Genomic DNA, 19,615 nt, shown 5'->3' on the forward strand with positions numbered 1-19,615 from the left:
TCAAATGTGAAAGATGTTCTGCTTTTCTCAGCAATGCAAGTGAAACGGTTCAATATTTATGTTAATAGATGACTGAGAGCTTTGTGTTTATAATGCGTGATGCTATTCATCGTTGTCGATGTTTCTCGAACGGCAAAAATCCAGACGCGTTTATCAGAACCTGATATCATGGAGAATGAGTGCAAATTACAACAAATAAGAGTGATCCGGTCACATTTCGTCTGATTTCTTCAGAATATACAGTCCCCTCGGAAAGTACTGGAATTCTATTGTTTTCTCCATACATTTGTCAAGTGATCAAAAATATTGGAACATGCGACTGATGGGTAATTATTGCTGCCCAGGCGTGCCCTGTTTAATTGATTGTTTAAACAGTTAATAGCTTTGAATATCTACTCTTGGTTAGAACCCTAGGTTTCGCCTGTGAAGATTGAATTTGTTGTTAAAAAGGTTAAACCGACATGAAGACCAGCGAGCCGTCTATGGGAGAAAAGCACGCCATTTTGAAGCTGAGAAAAGAGGGGAAATCAATCAGAGGCATTGCGTAAGTATGGAGAAAAGGGCAATGAAAGGCTGTAAACACTCAGCTTGCCTCTAAGTAAAGGAAATAAAGGTACCAAACTGCACATTTCTTTGTCACTGGTATTTTTTTGGTTCCCTTTACTATCTTTTACCTGGGAATGCGTATTAGATGTATGTTTAAGTATCCTTTAGATCAGGGGTGTCCGATCTTATCCGCAAAGGGCCGGTGTGTGTGGGTGCATGTTTTCATTCCACCCAAGCAGGAGCCACACCTGACTCCACCTGTTTAATCAGTCGATCTTGTCTTTCAGTAGATTCAGGTGTGGCTCCTGCTTGGTTGGAATGAAAACCTGCACCCACACCCGCCCTTTCCCGGATAAGATTGCCCACCCCTGCTTTAGATTAAAGCTTTAAAGATACATCAACGGTCCAATAAATGATTTTTAGAGCTTAAGAGTTTACAGGTTACAGTGGATTGTAGATTCCGATGATAAGACTTTTAATTGTTTGCACACTGTAGCCCGTGCATTTTGGGAATACCCAAGGGGTATTTAAATGCATCTGTAAACGTCCAGTCACGTGAACATTTTGTTGTTGTAAACAAGTCATGCTGTCAGTTCGCTAATCAGATCAGAGAGGGTAAATATAAATAATAATAATAATAATAATAATAATAATAATAATAGTAATAATAATAAATAAATGATGATAATCTGAAAACTCTCCCTTTTCTGATGTAACGTCTTTAACCCTGTAGCTAGTCTCTGAGCTATTGAGCTGCCTTTAGCTAAATCATTTACATAATTTACCTTACATGTCCATGAACGACAGCTAGTTTTGTTTATCACCGGTGCTACGGTGTTTGTTTTTTCAAGTCCTTGATTCTTTCTGCTGAAATACTTTTCTGGATCTGCATCCGTAACGCAGTTGCTGTTCTCAAGACACGATTATAAAAAGGGGGAGATTCGTTAGCTATTTAGCTAGTAGTTTACTAGTGTATAGTGAATGAGGTGTGCTTCGGGATGTAGCGTAGCTTTAATACGTAAACAGAAGCCATGTAGAAGACACTTTTTAGTTTGATTCTTAAGTATTTTTAAGTATTATTGAGTATTTCGTGCTGTGTTCAAATCCCCAAGGGATTTATTTAAAGTGCCACATGTATTTTAAATCATAACTCAGTGCTAAACGTACACCAGGTCTGTGTGTGTGTGTGTGTGTGTGCTTCCTGCAGAGATTTGATCGTCTGAGTGTTCCTTCCACTGATTGACAGGAATATGTTAAACCCCTCCTCGCCTCTTGTGCTGTTTTCTTCTCTCCCACTGACCCACAACTCGCAGCACCATTAGCCTCCAGCTGGTATTTAGGGCTCCGGCGAACAGAAAGTGATGGCTAGCCATCATATGAAGTTATAATATTATGGGTTATTTATTTCACTTTCACCCTTCCTTTCTGTCAGCGCTGCCAGAGCTCTATTAGGCAATGCTCTGTATGAAGAGGAACCTGTGACCAACTGACGTTACACAACATTACATATAAACGTGGTATCTTTTGTAGATTAAATAATAATAATAATAATAATAATAATAATAATAATAATAATAATAATAATATAGCGTGAGAATGTTACCGAAACTGGGTCCGGAGTGGAAAGGGATCTTTTCTGATTTTATAGTCCAGACTAGGGCATGGTGTTATAGGAAAATAATCAGTAATGCTGTCGTGTAATCCTGTCTGATGTGAAGCGGGGTTACTGTTATCACCAAGTTTATTATTTTCCACTAACTGCATGCTCTAACATCCTTTATTCCTCTTTACCCCACGCCCATTTGCCAACGATGACAAATCCCTTCACTTAGTAATGAATGACATCATACGTTTTTAATCGCTTTACAGCTACGTTTAATGATACGGAACGAGTTTGTTCTCGTTCTCGCTTACGTTCCGGCAGCTATAAACAGTCAGTTAGCTCTGACACTGGAGACTCCTTCCATAAAAGCGAAATAAACCTTACAATCTCCTTACAGAAAACTTCACCGTATCAACGACGTCACGTGTGTAAATTCGTTTATGCGGCGTAAAAAAAAAAAAAAAGGCCCCGTATACGTTGTTACTATAGAAACGATAGCGTATTAGAGCCGCGGTTGTAGAAAACGAACGGACCCCTCCTTAGCAGAGCTGTGGTATCAAACGTATTGATACATCGCTTCGACTCGGATAAATACACTTTTTAGATGTTTGAGAAATCCTTGTAGAAAATCGAAATGTGTTTGAACATCTGTTGCTTCGTTTTTTGAAATCTCTGACAGAGATAATTAATGGAAACTGTGGCGTACGTTCACCCCTGACATGCGTTGTTAATTGTTGTCATCTGTTAATGACTAACGCTCGGTACGATCTCAATTAGTACACTGCTTTATCACGTGTGCACAATGACCTCCTGCTGCTTTCTGAACATAAGATATTTCTATTATTGGAACGCGATACAAATAATCTAATAAAGCTGTATTCATTTTTATCTCGTTAAACAGAAGCAGATCTTTAACGACCGAGTTAACGACGCTGAGAGGCGAGAGACTGAATCTACGCCGTGACTACAGGTTCTCCATCAGAAACCTCTCTTTAAAAAAAAATAGTCTGAAGCCTATTTTGACTTTTTCCAGCAAAACAGCGTGTCGACTGGAAGTCATTTATTTTTTGACGCGTTGCCAATGCTGGATATTTGGGATTCAATTGTGGCTTTTACAGACGCTGAAAATGTTCAACTTGTGTGACTAGACAGGAAATGCCAGTCTAAATCTGATTACTTTTTGTTTTTAATCCTCCATTTATGCATCTGTTTACATTGTTATGAATAATATACAGTGACGGTATTACAGCATATAATGCCTCACTATACACCGATCGGCTTTAACGTCGAAACCGCTGACAGGTGAAGTGAATAACGTCGATTATCTCGTTACCGTGGCACCTGTCGATGGGGCGGGATATATTTATTAGGCAGCAAGTGAGCAGTCAGTTCTCAAAGTTGACGTGTTTGAAGCAGGAAAAATGGGCAAGCGTACTGTAAGGATCTGAGCGACTTTGACGAGGGACAAATTGTGATGGCCGGACGACTGGGTCAGAACATCTCCAAAACGCCAGAGCTTGGCAGTGGTAGCTTGGCAGGGGGCAGTGGTGGATTGGCGGTTAAGGCTTTGGGTTACTGATCGGAAGGTCGGGGGATCAAGCCCCAGCACTGCCAAGCTTGAACTCTTGGGTCCTTGAACAAGGCCCTTAACCCTCTCCTGTATCCGACCCTGCGCTCTGCACACCCAACTTCCTAACGTGCTGGGGTATGTGAAGAAAAGAATTTCACTGTGCTGTAACGTATATGTGATTAATAAAGACTCATTATCTTGTGGGGTGTTCCTGGTATGCAGTGGTTAGTACCTACCAAAAGTGGTCCAAGGAAGACTAACCGGTGAAAGGGTCATGGTTTTTTTTTTTTGTCTTGTTAAATTGAAGAGAGAGAGAGAGACACAGAGACAGACAGAGAGAGACACACAGAGACAGAGAGACAGAGAGAGAGAGGAATAGCGGCTTTTGAGGAGACGTTCTACAACATACCGTATGTGCAAATACAGACATAAAATTAACGATGAATGGATAAAAGGTATGAAGCGTCATTCTTTAATAAATGTAAAATTGTAATAATTTATAAGTTGCCCTGGTATATGAGGAATAAATGACTTGGGGGCATGCCGGTGTAGGAAAATAATCATCTTCAGGGTGGATATAGTAACTCCACCGGATCTCACCACTCCGTCCGACTGCATTACGGCTGCCACCAGGGGGCGAATACTTTATACCTTCATATCCCGAGGCCGAGCGTGAGCCTGGGAAACATTCGACTCATAACCACTGTTATCAAACCATCTCACTGTGCGAATGTTTGTCTAATATTAGCTCTTGTCATGAAGACTGACACAAGTCAGGTGAAAGAATCTGATACGAGCGTTGTGAATGCCAGCTCCCATCTCTTTTTACATTTCTGATGGTGAACTGTAGATAAACGGGGAAAGAAAAAAATTTCAAGCAGGAATGAGACATCTGTCAATTCCAGCAACTATTCACGTCCAAAGCACGTAGCCTGGACGGTCGAGTCACGCTCACTCCGACCTCTTAAGCCTCTCCTCCTCTCCTTCCTTCCCTCCAAATGCTCCTGTTTGAGGGAAGTGGAGAGAAAAAAGCAGCAGCTGGACCGCAGCCTGAAGCTTGGCTGGATTTTATTAAGTACAGCAGGGCTCTCGGGAAGAGCTTCAGAGGATCAGGAGAAATAACCGAGCTATGAGAACTCCAGTTCAAACTTCACCTGACTCACACACACACACACACACACACACACACAGAGTCAGAGCAGGAAGTGTTCCGGATCACTCATGTTCAGGGTTCAACATTTTCTATAATGAACCATGAGTATGTTTTTAATGTTATACTGCATTCATTATGAAAATCATTGCACCTCACGGCCAAAAAACCCCCCCCCCACACTATCATTTTAATGAATCTGGTTTCATTCCTTCCTTCCTTCATTCATTCCCCTGCTTTCTTTCTTCCTTTGCTTCTCACTCACTCACCTCCTTCCTTATTTACATTCTCCTTCCTTCCTTCCATCCTTGTTTACTTACTCACTCATCCACTTCCTTCCTTCACTCCTTTCTTTCTCCCTTTGCTCCTCACTCATTTCTTTCCTTTCTTATTTACATGGTCCTTCCCTCCTTCCTTCCTTCCTTCCACACTCCCACACCCACGTCCTTCATTCCTTCCTTACTGTCTTTCTTCCTTTGCTCCTCACTCCCCCTTTTCCTTCCCTTCTTATTTCCTTTCTTCTTCCTTCCTTCCTTGCGTACTTGCTCACTCACTCTCTCGTGTCTTTCCTTATTTACATACTCGCTTTCTCCTCCCCATCCTCCCTTCCTTATTTACTCGCTCACTTCCTACCTTATTTACATTCTCCTTCCATCTTTCCTTCCTTACTCACTCACCCACTTTCTTCACTCCTTTCTTTCTTCCTTGACTCCTCACTCATTTCTTTCCTTTCTTATTTACATTCTCCTTCCTTCCTTTTTCCGTGCTTCCTTCCACACTCCCTTCATTCCTTCTTTCATTCAGTCCTTTCTTTCCTCCTTTGCTCCTCACTCACTCCCTTCCTTCCTTCATTATTTACTTCCTTCTTTTCTTCCTTACTTGCTTACTCACTCTCTCTCGCCCTTCCTTATTTACAGTCTTGCTTTTTTCTGTCCATCCTACCTTCCTTATTCACTCACTCACTTCCTACCTTATTTACATTCTCCTTCCATCCTTCCTTCCTTGCTTGCTTACTTACTCACTCACTTTCCTTCATTCCTTACTTTTTCTTAATTCCTTGCCTCCTTCCATCCCATCTTTCATTGTTTTCTTGTTTTCTTCCTCTCAACATTTTCCTGCCGTATTTACTTTCTTGCTTTCATGCTTCCTTCCACCTTTCAGTCCGTACTTAGTCACTCACTCACTTCCTTCATTCTGTATTCACGGTTTTGCTTCCTTCCGTCCTTACTCACTCACTCACTCGCTCTCCATTTCCTCTTTCATTCCTTCCATCTATATGTCTTTCCTTACTCACTGACACACTTCATTCCTTCCTTTATTTCTGAGAGATACATAGCGTTCGTCCTCTCGTCGTCGAATCCTGACAACGTTACAGCCATCAGTGGCTGGGAGTCAAGGAGGCGAAGCCATGCTGTCTGGGTGGGAGGGGCATTACATGGTTTCCCTTGTCAATCACAGTGACACTAACCAATCGTGGGTGTCTGGGTGCTCAAGTACAGTATGTGGAAGAGGGCAAACAGCGCTTTCCTCCCGGGTGTGTTACACAGCCCTGTGATATGTCTCAATGGAACCTTCACACTCTCTGGATGGAATGTGTGCGATATGAACATAGTGCATATACAAACCAGGACTGCTGCTCTGTCATAATCAATCTAAAGTTCTATGAACACTATTTACAATGCATTATGTTTATAATGCATTATAATATATTATGAATGCAATTATAGCTTGTTCTTCTCCCAGGACACAAGCATTTCCCGAAACGCTATGAACTTTCCCCCCGAAACGTTATGCTCCTCCGTTGAGATCGTCAAAAGCACTGAATTCCTTGGTGTTCACCTGGTGGAGAACATCACCTGGTCCCTCAACACCAGCTCCATATAACCAAGAAAGCCCAGCAGCATCTCTACTTTCTGCAAAGGCTGAAAAAAGCCCATCTCCCACCCCTCATCCTCACCACACTCTTCAGAGGAACCATCGGGAGCATCCTGAGCAGCTGCATCACTGCGTGGTTCGGAAATCGCACCGTATCGGATCGGAAGACCCTGCAGAGGATAGTGAGGACAGCTGAGAAGATCATCGGGGTCTCTCTTCTCTCCAGCGTAGACATTTACACCACACGCTGTGTCGGTAAAGCCACCAGCATTGTGGACGACCCCACACACCCTTCACGCACACTCTTCACCCTCCTGCCGTCTGGATCGTTCGGGCCCTCACGGTCAGACCGTCTAACAGCTTCTTCCCCAGCCATCAGACTCCTCGATACTCAGACACTGGACTGACACACATACACACTCATACTGAACTGAACACCATCCCACTCCCCTTGCAATTTTTGCTGCATACTGCTGTACTATAAGCTAATCTGCTGAATACTACGTCCTTGCATGTTATTTTTATATTCACAGCATTTAAAAAATATATATTTTTATTTTATTACATTGTTATTCTTTTGCACTATGTTATATCGGACACTTCCACACTAGAACCGTGTACTGTTCGGCACTACTCTGTCACTTACTCTACCTATTGTCCTGTTTTAGTACTTCCTGTACTGTCTTGTGTTGTTAGCACACGTTAGCATGTGCGCTTTATGTAAAAATGTCTAGGTATTATTTAGTTCTGCGGTCTCGTGTGGTTAGTGTGTTGTTTTACGTAACACCGTGGTCCTGGAAGAGCGCTGTTTCGTTTCACTGTGTGAAGTACCAGCTCTGTATGGTTGAAATGACAATAAAAGCCACTTGATTTGACTTTTGCACCGTGTGAACCCTGACGCGACACATTCACTCTACTGTATTCACTCTACACACTTACTCATCGACGGTATTTCCCTGGGTTGAGTTTCCTGCTGAAATAATGAACCTGCTGGCACTTTGTTTTCGTGAAAGAGTTGTAGAACCGGTACGCACGGCTCCTGAACCCAGTGACATGACGCGTTCGTGTTTGTGCGTGACTTTGTACGTGTTAGCAGACGGGATTGACTAGTTTCATTGAACCGATTCCCCTCGACTGCTATCTCTAGAGACGAGGCTACGTTACAGGGATGAAGGGCGCCGATGGTACGCTGATTCACAGTGACGCGTTTCTGAGAGTTTATCGAGAGGGAAGGAAGTTCCTCTCTTCTTGTAAATGCGGTGTCAATTTAGCCAGTTACAGGCAGCATGTTTCACAGGGCTGGGAAATCAGCACTCTCCTTCAGGCATGTTCAGCTGCTTCATGACCAGAAAGCCTACATTTTGATCAGTGTTACAGAATATAGAAGGTCTAACCTGGTCTCAATAAAGAAAAATTTTGTGGCGTCTCTAAATTGCTCGTAGTGTGTGAATGTGTGTGTGATGATGCCCCGAGATGGGTTGTCCTTGTGCCCAGAGTTCCCTGGGATAGGCTCCAGGCTCCAAGTGGTACAGAAAATGGATGTATGGATGTATGGATGGAAAACCAACATGGTGATGTTATTATATTTCAGTAATATTCCTCTAATACCACAGCCATTTGCCAACATTTATCATTTTGTATTTGTTAAAGAATGACACATCATACTTTTTTTTTTTTTAATCTATTTATAGTTACAATTTCATAGTTCTCTGTTTACACCGCATGCATTTTATTTAGTTTTTTTTTTTTCTTCTTTTGCATGTGTTTGTCTTTCGGTGTTTTCCTTTTACTTTTCTTTCTCTCGGCGTCGTTTGCTTTGGCATTTGCATGTTTGAGTTTGTTTTCTGTTTTATCGTTCTGCTGCGTTTGATCCGTTTGTCGCTTGTGGCAGAGCTCCAAACTCCAAATCTTGAGTGACGCGTTTTCCCCAGGCCTTGATCCGCTGTTCTCTCTACGGACTACGGCGTGCGTGCCGCTCTCGCTGACGGCGGAGAGCGTGCGTGATCGTTCCGAACGGACTCGGGCGGTGTTCTGCAGTGGCATCGTGGTTGTTCGTTCCTGTTATCACTTACGTTATAGCGGCTATATATAGCTGTTCCCTCACCAGCCTTTCTTTATCTCGTTAATCGGATGAAAATTTTCAGCTTGTCATGATACTCAGAGTATCATGTAACTTTGCAAAGTCCCGTGTCGGAAAACTTCAAGGAACAGATCTACACCTCGCTGTTACAAAGCACCGGCACTGTTTCAATTCCTACCTGCGTTTAGTTTAGTGGAGTTTGGCGGCAAAAAAATATATATATAAAAAAAACAAAAAAACCTGGAGTCAAGCCAAAGTAGCACAATGATGAAGCTGTACAGATCACACTGACATGCTGCTACTACTGTAGCACCATACATATACACACATTCAGGTGATTCATCCCATCACACACACACACACACACATACTCACCCGTGCTGAGAAGCAGCAGGACTTTCATGGCCAGAAACTCCTCGTAGGTGAGCTGGAGACGGACAAATTCCTGACTGACCTGCTTCATGCTCACACACAGATCGTACATGGCCGACTGGTGCATGCGTTCCCTTGGGGAAAGAGAAGCGAGATAGAGAGAACCGTTAGCATTAGTACGCAGTACAGCAGGTATGAAACGTCCCACACTGTCAGAAATCTCGGTCTTCTTTAACGGTGCTTTAAAATGACACAGCACTGGACTAAAAACGCAGTAATCAGACTGAATACCACAGGGAGTGCACACTGAATGCTCCGGTTAGAGCAACGCTGGATCACGCTTCTTTAAAAAGGTGCTATAGTCGATTTTTTTTCCCTGCCTTACTAGTACAAATAACCCGGAAAACAGGCTCTTATGAATATTTACACTGAATTTCAGTATTTCTTAGTATTTAGAGATTTCCTCCCCCCCCCCCCTTTTTTTTTTTTTTTTTTTTTTGCTTTAACGACAGTGTGCTCTAACAGACCGGAGGAAAGGGAGTCAACAGACTTGAGGAAAATCTGACCTTTTGTACAAAGAAATAAAAATGTCAGTGTCAATATTACCAATTTGCTCCAAATGAAATCGCGACCTAGAAATAGTGCGAACAGTTCCTTTCTGACATCGTTAAGGCATAAAATTATACGTATAAAAAAATAAAAACAATATCAAACGAGCAAAAAACGCATACGACTCAATTCCCACTTGGTTACTTGATATAAAGTCTCCGTAATGCTGTATCTGATGCATTTCCAACGTTAACACGCTAGTCTCGACTTTGCAACAACACCAAACAAACAAACAAACAAACAAATAAATAAATAAATCGGTTTATTTCCAGGTTAGAATGAAAATAAAATCCCAGCTTTTCGACGTGGTCTCCGAATTTTAGACTGCACTGTCGTTCCCGCTGTGACATGAACGACGGCTTAACGTTAACACGCTCCATCTAATACGTTATCGTTTCTATAGTGACGACTCATGCGCGGGGACTTTCACGGCAGATGCTGCGCATGATCTAAGACAGATTTTAAACAACGTGTTGTTTAACAAAGTGAAACGGATATGACCGTTGAGATGGTGAAGTATTTTGTTAGGAGATGTTCATGTAACGTTTATTAAAGGAGTCTCGGGCTTTGTATGTAACGGTCACGGCGCTATGCGACGTTTCCAGGCACGGGAAAGTCTTCGGGAGAGAGGTGTTTACAAGCTGTGTGTGTCCCGTTAACATCAAGAGACAGAGAAAAACAGATTCTGGTGAGGAAACGACGGTTTAGCGTTGTTGTGATGTAAGTCATTGCAGGAAATAACTTGTATTGTGGACGTTCCACAACATTAAATCGAACTAAAAGTGCAACGTGTCATTCTTTCATTCATTCAACAATGTAACTGTCGGCAAAACGCTGTGTTGTAACACATACCACCGTAATACTTTCATATAACACGGCCCGAAGTGTCTTATTTCTTACTGTGTTAATTAACATCAGTGACATTATTGAGTCACAATTTCATATCAAAATAAAAACTATATAAACGCGTACTTGCTTACTTAATATGAAGTCTTCTTAATGCTGCATGCTGTGTATTTATTAGAGATTCACCGATTTTTTCCCCACTATGGGCCATCGGTCATTAGTTTAAAAACATCCGACGATCAGGGCCGATTATCAAAAGAGGGCGGGAAAACAAAGATTTCGTGCCGTGTGTGAAGATGATGTCTCTTATGTGGCATGACGATAAAACTGCAGATTATAATCTCTGTAATCTCTGCACTGATAAAATTTTACACCAGACGCTGCAGCAGTGAAGCGGGAGTTTCGGCGCCAAGTTGATTTTTGAATTTTTTTTTCCTTTTTCAGCGCATTTCGAGCTGAATTAAAGGGCCGGTACACCGTTGAAAGATTTAAATGAACATGAGTGGACAAAACAGGATATATTGCACAGAAAAATATTATGGGTAGAGTCGTGTATCTCATATCCAGTTAATGTTAATGTAGAAAAAAGTTGATATGATATATGACCAGTTTGATGTTCAGTGATTGTAGAAATGCTCGTGTTTGTGGCGCGTGAATGTGAGTCTAACAGGAGGTCAGAGTTAATAAGTTAATAAATCTTACTTTAATATTCAGAATTGAGTTGATGTGTTAATGTTAATTAGAGTAATGTGTTTTCTGTTGATGGGACCGGTTACTGTGAAACGACTTGATGAAATGGAGAGAATAAAGTTTTTATTTGCATTTCTTTCAGAATTGTGGAATTAATAATTATTCATTTAAAAGAAGGTATGAAAGGCAGAGGTATCGGTATCGGTTATCGGTATCGGCCGATATCGCTCTGAATGATCGCTTATCGGTATCGGCTGAGAGATTTAGTATCGGTGCGTCTCTATTCAATGTTAACAAATGTGTTAGTTATTAGTTCAGAATCGATACTTAATGTCGCGTTCCCCATGTAGTGATACTCCGAATTTCCTCCCACGCCTAACAGAAGGTATTTCAAATACGCTTGGCTTGGGTAATACCAAAAAACTGCAATATATCACTGCAGTCATGCTCACGGAGCTGTGCAGGATACAGATGTACACAAACACAAATCACAGTGTTGAGAATGAGACTCTGTATCACCTTAAAAAGGCACGAGGAGCTGCATTCTACTACAAAACAATCTACAAGACAATTCGTACCGAGTAACAAACCTAATAACCACACGCATGCCTGTGTGTACACCGGGCACATCATATCTCACAAAGCCAGCTCAACACATTTGTAAGTGTGAGAAAATATGTTTTAAAAAGGCAACGGGGACAGCGAAAAAGGAGCAGGCGAAGGAAATGTGCAGGCCAGATGAAGCCAGGGGGAGTTTATGGGTTTTGGAAATGGCTGCACTTTTAAATCAGAGTCATGTTGACAAAAAAATAATCAAAGGCCTGGACTTGAAAAAGCCCCAGTTCGTGTGCGAGTCCAGACTATGACTGTGTGTGTGCGTGTTTTTATATCTAGGTGGGGACCGAATGTCCCCACAAGGACAGGAATATCTGATGGTTTCGTTGAGGTTAGGATTTATACATGTAGGATAGAATTAATTATAATAATTATGTCAGTGGAAGGTCCTTACAAGGATAATATGACAAATGTGTGTGTGTGTGTGTGTTTGTCTATGGGTATTTACACCCATCTGCTATACATGACTAATGTCTTTCTGCAACTTTATTATGTGCAGCATGCCTGTGAAGGTTTTCATTCATCCATGTCATTGAATTTTCGAGCTATGTGGCTGTTGAACGTAGGAAACTTTCTCGTTTCATATCCCGACCCCTATTCTCACACACGGAAAAAGGAAGTGCAGGATCAGGGAGCAGGATCGGCGTCTCCGGGAGTTGCTCATTCTGGGCATCGCTCAAGGACAGGAGACAGGACAGTGCCAGTGGCTGGAACTGAACTTATAAAATGACCCGGTCACGTTTCCTTAAACTAAACTACTACAGCCTAGAAAAAATAAACAAGAGGGAGGGGATCTGGGGGATTTGAACTTTGACTCGAAAACCAACGCTTTAACCTTAAGAGTGAGTCAGTCACCAAAGCAAAGAATCCTTTTCTTTCATTTTTGTTTGTGGAAGCTTTTATAAGTAAAGCGATGTACAAGCTGAACAGTGTCAGTCTGGCGATTCGGAGATTTCAGTTTACAAGCTTCCGATAAGTGGCTGAGAACCTTCACCTGCTGAGCCTCTCAGACGATCCTGAGAATTTTACATGTCACCAAACATATACACAGTCATGAGAAAGGGTTAACCAACCACACAGAGCTGGCATGTCTTCGACAGACAACTGGTTAAAGGAAAAGTCCACCCTGGTGCACATGAAATATATTTATATATATTATTATAATATATATATATTATTAAATATATATAGGGGAAACCCTATCCTTATGTGTTTTAGCCAGAGTATACAGCTGAGGAGCTGAACAGCCTGAAGGATGAAAGCACTACTGCACTCAGCAGCTGCTAGTCGAATAGGATTGTGGGTTTGCATTTACATTTAAACATAAAAAATTTTTGAGACTAGCAGATCAAGGTTACGATCTTTGCCCAAGGAACCAACAGTGGCAGCTTGGGAGTACCGGGATTCAAACTCACAACCGTGTAATCAGTAGTCTAGAGACGTAAGTATTGCCGATTAAGGAAGAAGAAGAAGAAGAAAGCCTTTATTTACAATTACAGTACAGAGTTTCTTTTCTTCACATATTCCAGCCTGTTAATCAACCCACTGATCAGTGTGAACTGAAATAAACACTTGACACCATTGAACATCACGTATTAATTATAAATACTGATATGTATAAGTTAGGGGGGCACGGTGGCTTAGTGTGCCACGGTGGCTTAGTTTGCCTCGCACCTCCAGGTTCGATTCCCACCCCACCGTAGACCTGGGCGTGCAGAGTTTGCATGTTCTCCTCGTGCTGTTGGGGTTTTCTCCGGGTACTCCGGTTTCCTCGCCCATTCCAAAGACACGCATGGTAGTCCGATTGGCATGTCCAAAATGTCCGCAGTGTATGAATGGGTGTGCACGGAAGGAGCCTCGCCTGGCGCACCCTGGGCCACGTTTAGTATCATACTGCTGAGCGGGTAATCCTTCCACAATGCTGGTTCCACTATGAAATGGAACCTCGACAGGAAAAGAAGAAGATTATAAATAATGAAATGTATAAGTTAGGGGCGCACGGTGGCTTAGTGATTAGCATGTTTGCCTCGCACCTCCAGGGTTGGAGGTTCGAATCCTGTCTCCGCCCTGTCTACACGGAGTTTGCATGTTCTTCCTGTGCTTCCTCCAGGTACTCAAGTTTCCTCCCCCAGTCCAAAGACATGTGTTGTAGGCTGACTGGCATCTATCATTGGTGAGAACATTGTGTGAACCTGTGGGTTCACACAATGTTCATTTGTCTTCAGGAATCACTTCATCATGTGGTGTGTGTCGTCTCATGTGGTTAGTGTGTTGTTTTATGTAGCAACGTGGTCCTGGAGGAACGTCGTTTTCGTTTCACTGTGTACTGTACCAGCTGCATATGGTTGAAATGACAATAAAACCACTTGAACTATAGCCTATCCTAGTCTAACACTGGGGCGGCTGTGGATCAGGTGGTAGTGCGGGTCGTCCACTAATCGCAGGGTTGGAGGTTCGATTCCCGGCCCACGTGACTCCACATACCGAAGTGTCCTTGGGCGAGACACTGAACCCCAAGTTGCTCCCGATGGCAAGTTAGCGCCTTGCATGGCAGCTCTGCTACCATTGGTGTGTGTGTGTGTGTGTGTGTGTGTGAGAGAATGGATGAATCAGACACAGTATAAAGCGCTTTGGAAAAAAAAAGCGCTATATAAGTGCAGACCATTTACCAGGAATACTGTGTGATGCAGAAATACGCCCTAGATGGGCCACCAATCCATCACAGGACAGTGTGCACACACACATTCACACCTACAATCGTTTCTGGGAAGTGGGAGAAAACTGGTGGAAAAAACTGATGGAGAGTTAAAGGTTCTCAGCTTCCTGAACATATACGCACACATCTGATAGAGAAACCCTCTGTTTTAGGGTTCTCCAGACGGACAAGCCGAAAAACTCTCTAGAAGTCTAGGGCAAATGCTTCTCCATTGCGCCACCTTTAATATTCAGGTAAAACTGGGTTTAGTGCTTTTGAATGACCCGTGAAACAAGTCAAGATGCTTTGCCTTCCGTCTAGTTGACATTTAATGTCTCCAGAAAGCATCTTTAGTGCTCACAGCCAGCTGTTTATACGTTCTCTGTTCTGACCTGCAATGCCAACTGGCTCAGATTTCTGTCTGTCTCTGTACTCGTCTTTCTCCTTCATCGCTGATCCTGAACGGAGAGCGGTCAATCCGTCAGCGCCGTTTATTCTCCCCTCCTATCAGCATGTGTCTCGTTCAATCAGGCTGTAAACAAGGGCATGGATGAGGGAATACAACGCCATTAAATATAGTCAAGTGCTGAAAACTGAAGCTGAAGTGGACAGATTTAACAGATGGGCAGAAAGCGTTTCAGTTTCCTGTCACAGAAGCGTCTTCATCTTCAATTATAATCCCTCATTTATTCTGCTCACGTCTGTTTGCCAAAGATTACATGAAGTTTGTTTAGCAGGAGCTCAGATTGTGTAGACTCGTTGCTCGAACCCGGCACTGCACCGGAGGGAGAGAGGAGGAGAAAAGGAGAGGGGAGAAAGGAAAGGAAGGAACACTGACCGTGGCTTCTCACTGCCAGGCTCTCAGTTGCTATGGAGGCAATGGTAATGAGTTGTTAGGAGAAGGAGGTGTGAAACCTGGTGTCCTCAGAAATACAGCGGACACTTAGCAGTCCACACACACACACACAGATATATGTACACACAGCACTGCTGAAGGGATCTCTGACCGAAGTCATACTCGGCACCTCTAACTAGTCTTCTAACTGTATTTTATTCACATGCTGTGTTCATTCACAGTGAGCTCGAAAATGTACAGTCAATGCACTGATTATTTTACGGTATTCTAAAATTGTTTGCGCGAATATTACTATTTTTATTATTTATTTATGTATCGATTTATTTATGTTAACGAAGCAAATTGTAAACATCGCTAACATCTCAATTTTTAAAAAAAAACAACAAAAAAACATACTGTAATATACATGCAGATATCGCAGCATCACAGTACGCTCTCAGAAATAAAAGTACTTAACTGTACCTTTGCTTGTCGCTAACCTGGTACCATCACGATGACGTCTTTGGTACCTTTAGTCTGTAACTTTCACGTGGACCTTGAAAAATAATTTAAGCTACATACCGTGATTAAACCTTTAGGACCATTGATGCACCTTTTAAAGCTTAAAAGTTCATTTAATGAAGACCACGTGCGTCTTTCCAGGTAAATGATACACACTAAAGGTACTAAACGTGGTACTACTGGTTCCACTACTGGTTCAGTGACAAGGGAAAGAAAAAAAAGTTTGGTACCTTTAATTCTGTGTGTAGTACTTCATTTAGAAAAGCAATTACTCAAGGGTTCTTTGGGTAGCTTTCTGAACAGGTTCTACTTTCCCAAATGAAGAACAGCTACAGTATTATAACGTCTAATATAGAAACTTTACGGGTTCCTCGAGAAGCGGGCAAAAACTCATTATTCCTACCGATTATCAATATCATTCGGCCAATAAGGCGCATCATTTGTTTTAAAAAACGATAAACGCTAAATTTAAACGCATCGATGCCATTTTCCTCAGGGGACCAATCAAACTTCAAGTACGCTACCTTTGTTTTTAAGTTTGGAAGGTTTTTTTTCCGGGTCAAACAATTTCCCAGAGTTACAAACGATAAAAAATGTACGCTCGAAGTTATGACTGATCCTTAAGGTCCAATTATGTTCTTCAAGTACACGATATTCACTCTCCCAGGTAAAAACAAACAAACCGACAGTAAAAGTGAAAAAGACGTATTCTTGAGGATAGCATCGCAAAGACATCTAGAGTACCCCATGAAGTACTCAAAACATCGTAATCAAGTACTGTAAAGCACTCTTTGCCTTTCAAACTTTAAAATCTTACAACCCCAGTTCCAAAAAAGTTGGGACGCTGTATAAAATGTCAATAAAAACGGAATGCAGCGATTTGCAAATTTCACAAACCCGTATGTTATTCACAACAGAACAGAGAAAACATATCAAATGTTTCCACTGAGGAAATGTACCGTTTTAAGGAAAACAAATAAGGTCATTTTGAATTTTATGGCTGCAACAGGTCTCAAATAAGTTGGGACGGGGGCAATAAAAGGCTGGAAAAGTCGGTGTTAGTAAAAAGAAACAGCTGGAGGTTGACTGGGAACAGGACAGTAAGATGATCGGGTATAAAAAAAAAGAGTATCTTAGAGAGGCGGCGTCTTTCAGAAGTAAAGATGGGCAGAAGTTCACCAATCTGCGAAAAACTGCGTCTCCGATTTGTGGAACAATTTCAGAATAATGTTCCTCAACGACCCACCACCGTCCCTCCCCTTCAGGAGGCGTCTATTAAAAGAATAATTTGCTCTTTTTTTATAGAACACTTGATAGAAATAGGGCTTCGCTTCATCTTCGGCTGTTAATCAATAACTTTTAAGGCCACTGTGCTCTACTTTTTACTGTACACTGAGATCTTTGCTGTGGAGTGAAACATCACGACACGACACGACCAAAAATTCATCAACTGGCAAGAATTAAATTCAACAAAAATAAATACGACACGGTCAGATTTGATTTATTAGTCCTGATGACATCATGATGAATGAATATACATTTTAAGAAAGGTGGTTTTTTTTATGGATTATTATTATTTAAATAAAAACAGTATGGATGACGATATAATAAAAATATGATTCAAAATAAAAAGATTTCAGGTGTTAGCTATTAAGAGATACAAAAATCAACATGTAAATGTTAGGAGAATACTTGTGTTGTCATTTGAATAAAACTTATGACATCACAAATATAAAAAATATATAAATAACTTTGACTTAGTGAGGAATGAAATACTCGAGGGCGATATAGTTATAATGGCGAAGATTATTACTGCCTGCTTTCTACCGGGAAATCACATAATCCTCTGTCCTGAAGATTTTTCTATAGTGGAAATCTGACCACCCCATGTCTGTTAGAAAGCACTGACGCTGGAGACTCCTTCCAAAAACGTTTTTTAAAAAAAAAGCACCTTCTGACCAATCATATACATATACAGTATGTAGTTTGTACTGTAGAGGTAATGATGAACACACTGTCTGTTCGTACTGCGGTCCAAACCCTGTAATGAAGCCTTGGACTGCAGTAAATTTCACACATATGCGTCTCTGTTTTCGAACAGAAGTGCCACACGAGACATCGTGACTGTCCTGGCACGCTGCTGGGCATTCCAGGGGGCAGTAAATTAGCCGCATTGCCCGACGGGCTTGTTTGGGACGGTGTGCCAGCATGCCAGGAATACACAGATACCCAGGCCACATTCGACATTCCTCGGCTCTATCACGTCAGGATGCGTGGGAAACATTTCCGAGTGGTACGGCTCTGAGAACGGACGTCACTGCGAACGGAGAGGACATTTTGAACGTGTTGTAAGGGGAACTACCTGAGGAGAACGCAGGAGCTGCCATCTGCCTGAGGTGTCTGTTAGTGGGACGTATCACATCTTGTTTAAAGCACACAAATTGAGTGAGCTTTATATATATATATATATATATATATATATAATGTGTGTATATGTATATTTTAATGTAAAGTTTGAGTTTATTCCATGCTCCAAGTTCCTACTTCACAGTACATACTGATGGCCATAAGGTTTAACTATGCATCAGATGGTCCAGACGTCCTCCAGGAGTTTGAGACTTATCTGTTATATGTTTAAATCAGACTAAATCTGATTTAAACATATAACAGAATAAACATGCCACCCAAGCCATTTCAAATGTTATCCCCACATATTGCTTCATTTCCTCCTCATGCTAGCCAGCATTAGGATGCAGTTTTGCAGTCGTCCTGCAGGGGCCGCTCTGTTCCCTCATCCCATTTGTCATCAGAAACAACACACCATGCTCAGTTCCCCTGTTTCTTGTAATCTCTTGTCTATCTCGCTGAATCACATGCCCCATTGACCTCACTATCCGACTCCATTGATGTGATCAAGGGGTGCTTATGGAGAAAACGTGCTTTCTATTCTGGCAGAACAATTCATTCAGCTCCCAGGCGCTACACTACCACGGCTACTTTTACAACGAAGCTGGTTTAAGCCCTGACTGCTGACATCAGTTTACAATCTCCACAATGTTCATGCGTATGTATATATACCGACTTGTATGATTTTGCGTAATCTTACCGGTGGACAGTCAAAGAGAAAAAAGACCTCGCGACTGCCAGGAAGGCTCTTGGACTCCGTATTTACACAAACAATATGGAAGGTTTCTGATTGGGGTGTTCTACTGATATTACTTTTATTAATACGTATGTAAAGGAAAGGTAAAGGACATTTAAACATTCAACAGATAAATAACGAAATGTTAACTGTCCAATATCACTGGAATTACACGTTACCTTGAAATATAATCAATAAAATAATTCAGGAATTGTATATGTTTTACATTAATGAATCTAAATCCATGAATTTCATTCTTAAAGCATCATTTACCACGAGTTGTCAATAATAGGTAATGAAAAGGATACATTTTAACCTAGTGTCTCGTAACATTCACTCAAAAAGCTGCGGCCCTATGAAATATTTGGACAAGTCACATGTTCAACAGGAAGTTGAACATCATCTAAATCATGGAGATCATGGAAAGAAGAAAAGTTCTCTCATTCATTTTTTCCCCTTCATTTT

At 41.7% G+C, this 19,615-nt stretch overlaps 1 protein-coding gene across 2 annotated transcripts in view; it reads right to left on the reverse strand.

Moving 5' to 3' along the window:
* Nucleotides 1-19,615, reverse strand: part of nr3c2 (nuclear receptor subfamily 3, group C, member 2) — a 123,786-nt gene that overhangs the window by 10,558 nt on the left and 93,613 nt on the right. For both annotated transcript variants that reach the window (XM_053622090.1, XM_053622088.1), the window contains exon 7: nucleotides 9,200-9,330. In XM_053622090.1, coding sequence (XP_053478065.1) covers nucleotides 9,200-9,330 — 131 coding nt within the window. The remainder of the gene's footprint in view (nucleotides 1-9,199; nucleotides 9,331-19,615) is intronic.

This window comes from Ictalurus furcatus, chromosome 3, assembly GCF_023375685.1.
Source record: "Ictalurus furcatus strain D&B chromosome 3, Billie_1.0, whole genome shotgun sequence".
NCBI classification, from domain to species: domain Eukaryota; kingdom Metazoa; phylum Chordata; class Actinopteri; order Siluriformes; family Ictaluridae; genus Ictalurus; species Ictalurus furcatus.